Here is an 11,383-nt window from a genome sequence, read left to right on the forward strand (position 1 = left end):
GAAGCTTCATGAGGGGTTTCTCTGCCTGAATTTTGTTTTTAGAATACCATGCTGCAGACTGATTGTGAATGTCTGCCCTGACTGTGAAAACGCACTGCTGTTTTAGGCAGCAAGTCTCTAGAAATCAGACGGCCTCATATTCTCTGGGTCTGTAGCACAAAATAGAATTGAGAAGAGGCAAGTTGGTACGACCGTGCGGAAAGGGGTTGTACGTGATTAGAAAAACGTGCCTTGAGCAGTGCCACACTTGTGCCCAATACCGCAGCTCATCTCCATTGAAGTGAATACGGTGGCGATGCAGTACAACATACAGCATACACAGCTGTTTGTGGCAGAAAGCAGCCATGCTTTTATATTCCTGTACAACCGTTTTTAAGTCATTCTCAATTTTCTACCATCATATGAATCATTTTTATAAAAATACATGTAGAATTTAGCCTCTATGGCCATGTCGTACCTAATTTTGTGCAATTGAAAACAGACTATATGCCCAGCCCTGGTCAGGTTTACCCGGGGTGAGTTTACAAATCTGCATGGGTTAAATATAGAGTCTGCGGCAAATCCACAACATAGTAGGCATGCCCATATGTTTCAACATGAATAGCGTGGCTTCATATTTGCAGTGGAAATTTTATTTATTTTTTGCACGTTTTTGGTTGTAGAATCTGCATCATAAGTGCACAGCAAATCCGCCACCTCTAATAATCGCCGTAATCTTAGGTTAGAGCAGTCTCTCGGCTCCAGGTCTCAATGACTTGCCTGTAAAATACTCAGGGAATTCAGAAAATATGACCTGTTGTGTACACAAAGACTGGAGTTGAGAAACTATTACGTTGATGCCTAAATGGCAGGAGTTTTTACTGCGGAATGCGCGGAGAGCCAACCTGTCCGTGCTTTTGGTGACGTTTTATATAACCGAAGCCAGGAGTGGATCCAAAAGGAAAGGCTTTTAGGGTATGCTCACACGGGGCGGATATGGTTTAGAGCAGCAAAGTGGATGGGCACTGAAAAAAAATCAGGCGGAATCTGTCTGGAAAGCAGTTTAGATTTTTAATCCACAGCGTGTAATTTTATGCTGTGGATTACACCCTTTGCAGGTCGTAGCCAATCCGCATGCATGTTTTACAACTATATCTGGTGCACATTTGTTTCTGCTGACTTTACATCCCATGTGGAACGCCCTTGCGCTTCAGTATGAGTACAGGGCAAATGTGTCCGATAGTCTTAGGATATTGTATATAACAGGAGCCCCACTTGGCCTGAGGCAGTTCTGGATCATTATTCTTGAGATCACACTGTATTGTACTTTACTCTATTAGTAAGTTCTACATTCAGATGGTTGACACGTATTCTCACTCTCATTTCTCACAGATTGTGTGGGTATCCTCCATTTTACTCCAACCATGGTTTGGCTATATCTCCGGGAATGAAGAAGAGAATCCGTATGGGACAGTATGAGTTTCCTAATCCTGAGTGGTCTGAAGTATCAGACGAAGGTGAGAGAAAGTTGTGCTTGCCTTGAAGACAAAACGTGTTTCTATCAACCAAGAAGTGTTGGAGACTCGCCCTGGTCAACACTATGAAACCAGACAGATTGCCTGCTAGGGTTGATCATGCTGATTAAAGCAATACTTAATTTGTCTTTATAGGTTGCAGCGTTGTGGAGATATCAGGACATTTAATCTTCTGCAAATCAGGCATGAGGAACACCAAGGGGCAGGTTGTAGCACTTTGAGCACCACCTACAGCTACGCCCTTGGCGCTCATTACACTCCCCTTTTATTAACAGGGTTAATGGCTAATAATCATTTGTGCTTGGAGCATTAATGTGTTATCATGAGTCATTGGTGTCAATGTGTTTTTATACTGTGGCTTATATGTATGCTATCCTTGGTGGCAGATTACTGGTCAGGGTGGAGAGAGTGCTTATCTTTCCACCCTGCCAGCAGCTGCGTTCCTCTGCAGTGTGTGTGAAGCCACTGGTACCTCCAGATACTGGGTGGACTAACGCCATCTACGTCACAGACGGCAGAGGAGCATAGGTGCCATCAGGATGGAAAGACAAGTATTCTCTTCTACTCGCACAGTGCTCGCTCCCCTTGCAGAGGCTCCACTGCCACCAATAACTGCACACGCTGACACCAATGACTCCATGTTGCATATTAATGCTGGACCACCAATGATTACTAGTGAGCCACAGCACAGACCCCATTAGACAAGCACCATCAATCAAAAGGGAGGGGGGGGGGGGGAGTGTAATAAGCACTAGGGCATAGCTGTAGCAGTGCTCCAATCACTGCAGCCTGCCCTTTGGTGCTCCGACTGCCTGATTTGCATAAAGATAAAAAATACTCATCTCCGCAACAATCTGTTTAATCGGCATGGTCAACCCTACCAGGCAATAAGCCTGGTTTCATAGGGGTTGATCAGGCTTTTTTAAAGGGGTTGAATCACTTCAGCAAATTGCATTGATCATGTAGACAATGTTAATGCAAGACACTTATTAATGTATTGTGATTGTTCATATTGTTTCCTACGCTGGCTTTTTAAATTTTTCGATTGTATTGTGTATTACTCGTTTCCAGTGGTTACAGCGACCGCCGCAGTGCAGATACAAGGTGGCCGGGACGGGAGCTGATGAACATGCGTCTATGCGCACTCCCGCGGTCCTAGCCACCATACAGACACATTTTCCTGTAGTGTAGAAGCACAGCCACTTTGTATCTGTGCTTCAGCAGTGGTCGTAACCCCTGGATACAAGCAGTGTATAATGTGATGGAAAAATGAATCCAGCCAGCAAAGGAAGCAACATGGATGATCACAAAACATCAGTAAGTGCCTTGTATTAACTTCCTCTACATGATAAATGCCATTTACTGAAGTGAGACAATCCCTTTAACTGTACTGTGGTCATAGCGGCCTAAATAGAGAAGTGACCCCAGTGAATAGGACACCATGCTGCTATGTGAGTCATTCAGAAATATTCTTACAAATAAAGGGAACTTGTACGGATAGTGCTTTCTTTTTTTTAATTTTTTCTTCTTTAACTTGTTTGTCCATTGAATGGGGAACCTATAAATACTGGGACTTGTCATTTTAGTTAAACAGCTGATCCGATACCTATTGAAGACTGATCCGACTCAGAGGATGACAATTACAGAATTCATGAATCACCCTTGGATAATGGTATGTGCAGCTCACACGCTCCGCTTGCGTCTCGCGTTCTAGTTAATTGATGGGCATTACACCTTATTGATCAAGTCTGCCGCCTGTCCATGAAACTGGAGTTAGGCGTGTCCCTGTAACTAGACTGGTCCCTAAGGATTGTAATGCTACATCAAAGGAGATGTATAGAGGAAGCTTTATGTCAGATTGTAACTGAGCTGATTTTTATTTAAAGGGGTTTCCAGTTTATAGATATTGATGACGTATCCTTAATTGGAGGAGCTCTGACTCCCGGTACCCCGGTGGAACCAACACAGAGAATGAAGCCAGAAGCACAGCTCTGTTTGTGTGTAGTAGGCTTAGCGGGTTAATGCAGCTTAGCTCCCTTTCAATTTAACTTGAATCTTTTCTGGTGGAATTATCATTTTACTGGTTAAGTTGGAGTTGTATATTTCAGAAATCACTAAATTATCAGTAGTTGGTTTTCTATATGGTGAACTGGTTGGATTATTATTTTTTTAAATTTTTTTTTAAAGCCCACTGTAAAGTTATTTTGAGCCGTTGAACTGTTATTTAGGGAGGATATTTCTCGTTTATATCATTGGGGGACACAGCACCATTGGTATATGCCCAGCTACCACTAGGAGGCGATACTAGATATCAAAATGCTATACCCTCTACACAGCCACTAGGCTAATAAGTTTTTGTCTAGTGTCCGTAGGAGGCAGACATGACCTGCTCTGTTTGCAGGTCTTGCTGTTCTTCATTTTTATTTTATTATTTTTTTCCTTTCTTCTTCTGCAGGTCTTGGCCTGCTGCAGGATGCAGGATGAGGCTTCATCTTGGATTACCACTTTAGTTGCACCCCCTGCGGGCACGTACTTGTAGTACCTACGCCGGTCACCCAGTCCCCCATTACTGCATCTGCAGTGGTATGCCGGCAATCCCACGTAAGTGTTGATTTTGCCGAAGGGGTGATCCTGCGGTGCCTGAAGACGCCGGATGGTAAGTATTCTCCCCTGCGTCCCTGCCCTAGGGGGGGTCCCCGGGTTAACCTTTTCTGGCCAGGGGATGGGATTAATTTTACTTGGGGAACCTGCTCAGGTCCCCCCCCCCCCGGTTATCCTTCTCCTCCCTGGCCACCCATGCTTCTCCCTCTGCTTCTGCCGGGGCTAGGCCGCAACTTCCCCGGCCTGTCCTCTGGCCCCTGGTGCACCTTTTTTTCCCCCCTCCCTGAGCGTTGCTCCTCCTCATGAGCCCTCTCACCCGTATTTTTATTTAATTTAATTTAATTTTTTTTCTCATTCCGAAGGGCCCCCAGTCTCCCGCAGCTCCGGTCCGCCAACGGCACACTTTTAACGGCCACTTCATTTTTCGAGACCCCGGTTTCTTTCTCGCCTAGGCCACGTCTTCTCCCGACCCCCCCCCCATCCCTTGCTTCCAGGGTTTTTTCTTGGCCCCTCCCCTCTCTGCTTATGGGAGGGGTTCTCTTCCCCTCCTATCCCAGCCAAGCGTGGAATTAACCCTGTGGGGGGAGGTTTTCACTTAACCTCTTTTTCAAGAAGAAAGAGCGTCCATCTTGCCAGCAATCCTCCTTGCATGCTTCTGCAGCACCTCTTCGGGGGACACTGCACCTGGGGTCCGGTAGGACAACCTCTGGCTGGCTGTTTTTCTTTTTTCGGGCTCCCTATCAGCCCTCATTTCCTCTTCCAGAGAAGACTCTCATTCCTATCCCCCGCTCCTAGTTGCAATAAAAAGTTGCCATGCAGGAGGCCCTTTATGTCTCCCATGCTGAATGGGCCTCCTCCCTTTCCCACGCCATAGGGAACCTTGTACGACTATATCCCAATCCGTGGTGGAGTCGCTGGACCGCTTGCCTGCCCAAAATGGGGCTGCCTCTGCCCCTCCCAGGGACTCCTCAGCGGACGGGGCACACTCACATTCAGATGCCAGATCCCGAAAACGAACTCGGGTTGTCACAACTATGTCCCGCTCCTCCTCTGTATCCTTGGGTCACCCCCAGGACAGGTCTGAGGCTGGTGACGTATTCTCCCCTGCCGCAACTTCTGCCCCCCTCAGGGGACACCTCTTCACCGATTCTGACTCTGAACAGAGCATCACGCGGTCTTCCACCATACAGAATCTCTCTGGGTGGTCAAAGACAAATGTCCACTGAGGAACCTCTCTTTCAGTATGTGTTGCTTAACCTGTCGCCATGTTTAGTGCGTCAGCATACCTATGTGGTGTCCCAGGTACGTACGCCTTCCCCTTCACAGGGGGGTACTGGTACCACTGCCAAATGCTGTATCCCCCAGACTTTCCTTGGTCCAAGGTATCTTTTTTAGCTGGAGTAATTTCTCTATTCCAGGGGCTATATTCAACCCTCTCCTAGTTGGAGAGTGTTCCAGGCCACTGTATTACTTCTCTAGACGCTGCACACCATCCTGGGGCTAGCGTGCACCATGCAACATATTACAGGGGTAGCCCTGGTTCACTACATTACTCCTTTATTAGGTGAAGTACCTGTATCATCTCCAGACAGCCATTACACCTGTTGGTTCTAGTCTGCACCACAGGCGAAGTATACATGCCATGTTCAGTCCCTGTAGCCATGGCACCTGTCTGGCTCTATTGTGCACCATACAGCCACCTTGCTTCCTTCTTAAGTGGGGTACCTGTACCATCTCCAGATGCTGTAGCCACTCCATCTGTCTGTTTTTTTTTTTAGTCTGCACTACCCTTATTGGGTAGAGTACCGTACCATCTCCATTACCGTCGTCCTCTGTTAGCCTTTACACCTGTCTGGTTTTTGCTCTGCATTACACAGCTGTTTTACTCGCCATTACACCTGTCTGGTTCTAGTGTGCATCACGCAGCCATTTTACTCCTTTTATCAAGCGCAGTACCTATGCCAGATGCTGTAGCAAAGTCTCCATGCTCATTATAGTGTGCACCATGCAGCCAGATAACTCCCATGCTCAGGCGGGGTACAATCTGTGGCCCATACGGCTCCTGCATTGCCCTTTCCTGGCTCTAATGTGTGCTAGGCAATCATGTGGCCTCTCTTCATGCGGAGTGATGCATCCATTACCATCGTCCTCGGCTGTGTACTTGTACTATATCCGCCCCGCCCCCCCCCCCCCCCCTTCTTGGGTGGAGTAGAGTTGCAATTGTTAGATCCAGTATATAGCTGACCTGTTCAGATCCGACACCCGGTACAGTACCTCCTCAACCAGGCCCTCTGAGTGCACCAGGTCTTCTCATTGCCCCTGTACTAGGCATGATTCATTGCTTGACACACTATTTAACAAGACTTCAGTCCTGTTATGCACCAAACAACCACACTCCCTCCGCCCTAGGCAGGTTGTTGGCTATCATGCTTGGTTTGTTGTTTGTGAACCCTATAAAGTATTACTGTATTCTGAACAGCTGCGTTAACCCATTTCATGGATGGAGTACTCGCGTTGTTGTTACTGCCTAGTTTTCAGAGGGTTACATGGCCCAGTCCTGGCGGAGTACCTGGATCACCGCTGGATGTTCTATCCTGCAGGGATACGAAGCATTGTGAGCACCAGCCGCTACTGCAGTTTTCGGGTCATCGCTGGAGGTCCTCTCTGATATAGCTGTGACAGGACTAGCGAGCGCTATCGAATATGGTCCTGTAGTTCTTCTATGGTCCAGGCGTTCTTTGTACACCCTTAGATTCGCGGGTTAGTGGTGCTATATGACAGAAGTGCCGTCCCCTTGGGCCTTGCCGTTTTCTGCACCTGTCAGTTTCTTCCAACCTTCCTTGGGGGCCAGACATCTATATGTCAGAAGAGGATGCAGAATTCGCCAGGGGAAGCCGGTAGAGACTACACTGACAGGAGGTTGGCCACAGACAGGCCATGTTTTTGGTGTGAGACAAGTTATTTTTTTTCCTTGCAGGGTCCTCTTTCTGGTCGGGTTCCTTTGCTTCCAGCCTTATAGAAGCGCCGTCCTTTTGCCGAGGGGCGGTCCACAGGGTCTTTTGGCTTGTTTCCAGGAAGTTTTCTCCTTGGTTAAGGACTGCTCTGTCCTTTTTCCAGGCCTGTTTTCTCCTTCCAGGTACCCTCATAGTTTAATTTTCTTGTTGGGTCTGTCCTTTTATGGATTCTTCTGGAGCATCCTTCTATATGCAGAGCGCTAGGTTGTTGCCAACAGACGTCACTGTGCTACTCTCCTGTTTCTTTAGGAGGAGCCCTGTTTTTTTCTGTTTTTTTTCGAACCTTCCTCTGGCTCCTTAGTGCGCACTTGTTCAACTCTTGCGCAGGACATCTGCCTAGCTCCCTATCCCACCTCGGGAGGAGCCGGGTGTTTCCCCTTGTTCTTTACTTGGGATTTTTTCCCAGGCACTTGTCCTTGGGATCCTGACTGTCTCCTATATTTTTGTCCTTTGTAACCATTTCATGCTATGGCCTCTCCTGGTTCGGTTGGATCACAGGGTTTTCCAGCGCCTGTACGTCCAACTTTTTGCATGAGATTTCCTTCCTTTCGGGGACTGTTTTGGGACGTCCCATGGTGCTGTGTCCCTCAATGACCTTAACGAAAAAATTTGATTTTTTTTTTACTTGCCGTAAAATCCCTTTCTCGTTCAATTCATTTGGGGGACACAGATCCCACCCTTTGTCACTTCTTTTCCTGTCATCGGGCTGCTGTTCTCGTTTCCTTCCCTGGTCCAGGACCTGTTGGTTCTTCACTTTTGTTTCTCTCTCCTACTGCTATTGGTACAAACTGATTAGCCTAGTGGCTGTGGAGAGGGTATACCCCACCTGGGCAGAGCCAACCTTTTGATATCTAGTGTCTCCTCCTAGTGGTAGCTGGGCATATACTCATAGTGCTATGTTCCCCAATGAATTGAACGAGAAAGGGATTTTACGTATGTACAAAAATCGCATATTTATTTTTTTGTTTGTAGGTTAAAGGGCTTGTGCCGCTTACAAAACTTATTTCCTATCATGTAGATAGAGAATAAGTATTCGGAGCCCCAGCAATCGCTAGAACATGGGACTGCAAGTGCTGCCGAACTGCCCCATGAGCTACACAGTCCTGGTGGTTGAATGATTGATGGCAGAAGGTTGCTGTTAGTTTAACCGAAAACAGCCCGAGCTGTGGAAGTCACTGTCGGTAGTACCAATGTTCCCGGCACAGCAGCCCCAGTTACAGTGGAAAAGTACTGTGTGTAAAATAATAAAGACCTCTAGACACGCCTTTTATACGAAAGATCTATTTCTTCCTGACAATCGCTCGTCAGTGGAGATTACATGCAGCTCCTCCACTTACATTACATCTCCTCCACTGTATCAACCTAGCGCTCTGCATATAGAAGGGTGCTCCAGGAGAAGAAACCATAAGAGGACAGACCCAACAAGAAAATTAGACTGAGGGTACCTGGCAGGAGAAAAAAGGCCTGGAAAAAGGACAGAACAGTCCTTAAGCAAGGAGAAAACTTCCTGGAAACAAGCCCCCATACAGACTCATTGTTTGCCGGCAGCAGAACATGTTTAGTCAGCACGATCAACAGTGATTGTTGGGTGCCTACAAAAATGATCCAATTACCTAACTAATGAGCGTTTTGCTTGTTCATTGGGTAATTGGCAGCCCCTTTACACAGCCAGATAATCCCTAACAAGTGTTCCTATGAACGCTCGTTGATTATCTGGCGGATTCTCTGCCCTTGTAAAGCGCTCTTTAGGCTAGTTGCATTCTGTGGTGACAGATGCCACTATACGGCATCTGTTTTATGTATGGGGTTTTATGTATATATTGAACGTAAGACAAAAAACGTGATTTGAACAATGATCTGTCTAGCTCTCTCATCTCTCTAGACATTTTTTTATTTTTTATGCTTTCTTGAAGGTCTCATTTTTTTCCCTTTCTTCTTCCCACCAGCAATCCACACAGGTACCACAAACTCCTCTCCACACTAGCCGTGTCTTGAAAGAAGAGAAGGATTTGTGGGAAGATGTCAAGGTAAGAACTTTTCTTGTGTAATGCAATTTAATTAATGAAAAGGAGGCGTTAGATTACGGTTTACAGCAGTCAATGTAATGGATTCTTATATACTCATTCCAGTTTTGGGGTCACATTCCAATTTTTATTGCAGGAGGAGATGACCAGTGCCTTGGCCACAATGAGGGTCGATTATGAACAGATTAAGATAAAGAAAATTGAAGATGCGTCCAACCCACTTCTCCAGAAAAGGCGGAAGAAGATCACCCCTCATGTTGCCACTCATTGAGCTAACGCCTTGATTCACTGTGCTCTAGAACTGTTGGTGCCACTTACACTAGCTCATTGTTAGCTACAAATGTGGTTTATAAGTGCCACTGTAATAATTGTGGAGAGGGCTGGCAATCTAGAAGATTGGTGCCCGGCATGAGAAATCTTAGGGTTTTTCAGCTTTCTACTCCATTTTTAGTCTGGAAGTTTTATTTTTTTATTTCTTTTACTCTTCTGTGTTTAGAGAATCTTCACATCATATTTTATATATATAAAAATATAAGTATTTTTAAACGGCGAAAGTCTTTGGCGAAACGGTGGAGTCCTTTGGCCTTGACAATAAGAGTTAATGTGTACTCTGTGCCTCCTATTAACAGGTCACGCCCAACATTTTTTATTTTTCCCTTTTTTCTGAGGGACGTGATACCGAGACTGCGTGGCTCTAAAGACGGTTGCTTTTACAGTACCGTCATTTAGCAAAGGTGTCGGGCAGAACTGCTTAAGCCACTGTGTTTAGCAGCCTTTTTTGTATTATGTGATGGATAGATTGCATCTACTACCACACCTTTCTCTGTGTTAGGGATATTTTTTGTCTTGGCTTTGCAATTAAATCTCACCCCATCAATTGTGTAAATACAGTACAGCAAATTAAGTCTAAAACATCACTGTATGTCTTTTTCGAGTAACATTTGTATTACTGTTAAAACGCTCTGTAAATTTTTCATTCAGCTATGTGTTCTTTTGACTTCAATACCTTCATATTCATCATTTTGCCTTAAATGCAGCCATAAATCTAGACCTAAGGGGTCATTTTTTTTTTTTCCATATTTATATATTCTGTAGCATTCAGTGACAACCGGTTATAACTCAACGTTATGAACCTTTACGCCTTGCCTGTGTGCCTTTCTTCACTTTCAGTTTTAACGGTGGTTGTGTGCTTTTGGACTGCTTTGATACAAATACAGCCATCAAATCAATCTGATCATATGTATAGAGACATCTAATTGGGTCTCCACCCTGTATATGGACTATCCTTCGCCGTAATACCTCTTTCCCCCATACGTTTTTAACCTGCAAACTTTTTACATAAAAAGCTTTAAGTACAGTAGGTCTTGATTCATCAAAACGTATGTAAAAGAAAATTGACTTAGTTGGCCCAATCAGATCCCACCTTTCATTTTTCAGAGCTCCTTCGGAAAATGAAAACTGGAATCTGAACGGTTGCTATGGGCACCTAAGCTAGTTCTACTTTACATCAGTTTGAATAAACCTTCCACCTTATGTCGCAGACACTGCTGTGGTGTAAGCAACTTGATTGTAATAGTTTCCAAAAATGAAGGTATTTACTCTCCAATTATGATGGGACTGTTAAACTGTATCTGGGGAATAAATGAAGGGTAGTTTTGGGTTGCTGTGTTATTTTTGTAATTCCATCTGTAGCGTTCTCTGCAAAGCAAATTCTTTTAATGCTCTTCTGTGTGCAAGCTCCAGATGTTCTCCTGCACTCTTGAAAGCAATATCAATTTTGAAATTGTTGTAAAATTATAATTTTTGTATGATCAAATTGTTTTACTAAACAATTTTAATATTTTGAAAACCAAACTGCATCGTGGTTTTGTTTCCATGTGTACTTCATTAATATGGGAGTTTTTATTCACCGTTTGAATGTGTAAGTGTCCCTCAGAGGATTTACGATTTTATTTTCTCTGGTAGTCTCCACGACCGCACCCCTGAGACTGGCCTTGCCTCTGCCATGAACAGGAAAAACACTCGGAGAGGTTAAACATTTTTTACAGTCTCTGTGCAAGATAGACATGTGTAGGGGTTTAGGCTGCTAGGAGTCCGATGAAGATTAGGAAAAGTTTGCAGAGGGAAGGTGACAGCATAAAGCTCCCTGCTCCTTCATGTTTTTTTCCTCTGACTGGGCAACACGATGCCTAGGTTAAATGTAAACCTCCCTCTTGACGAGAGCTTACCG

General features: G+C 45.1%; 1 protein-coding gene across 1 annotated transcript in view; it reads left to right on the forward strand.

Moving 5' to 3' along the window:
- MAPKAPK2 (MAPK activated protein kinase 2) overlaps nt 1-11,007 on the forward strand; it is a 53,149-nt gene extending 42,142 nt beyond the window's left edge. Inside the window, exons 7-10 of the mRNA XM_044288461.1 lie at nt 1,372-1,496; nt 3,101-3,186; nt 9,076-9,156; nt 9,290-11,007. Coding sequence (XP_044144396.1) covers nt 1,372-1,496; nt 3,101-3,186; nt 9,076-9,156; nt 9,290-9,424 — 427 coding nt within the window. The 3' untranslated portion in view covers nt 9,425-11,007. The remainder of the gene's footprint in view (nt 1-1,371; nt 1,497-3,100; nt 3,187-9,075; nt 9,157-9,289) is intronic.
- The last annotated feature ends 376 nt before the right edge of the window (nt 11,008-11,383 follow it).

Source organism: Bufo gargarizans, chromosome 3 (genome assembly GCF_014858855.1).
Source record: "Bufo gargarizans isolate SCDJY-AF-19 chromosome 3, ASM1485885v1, whole genome shotgun sequence".
Taxonomy (NCBI): Eukaryota; Metazoa; Chordata; class Amphibia; order Anura; family Bufonidae; genus Bufo; species Bufo gargarizans.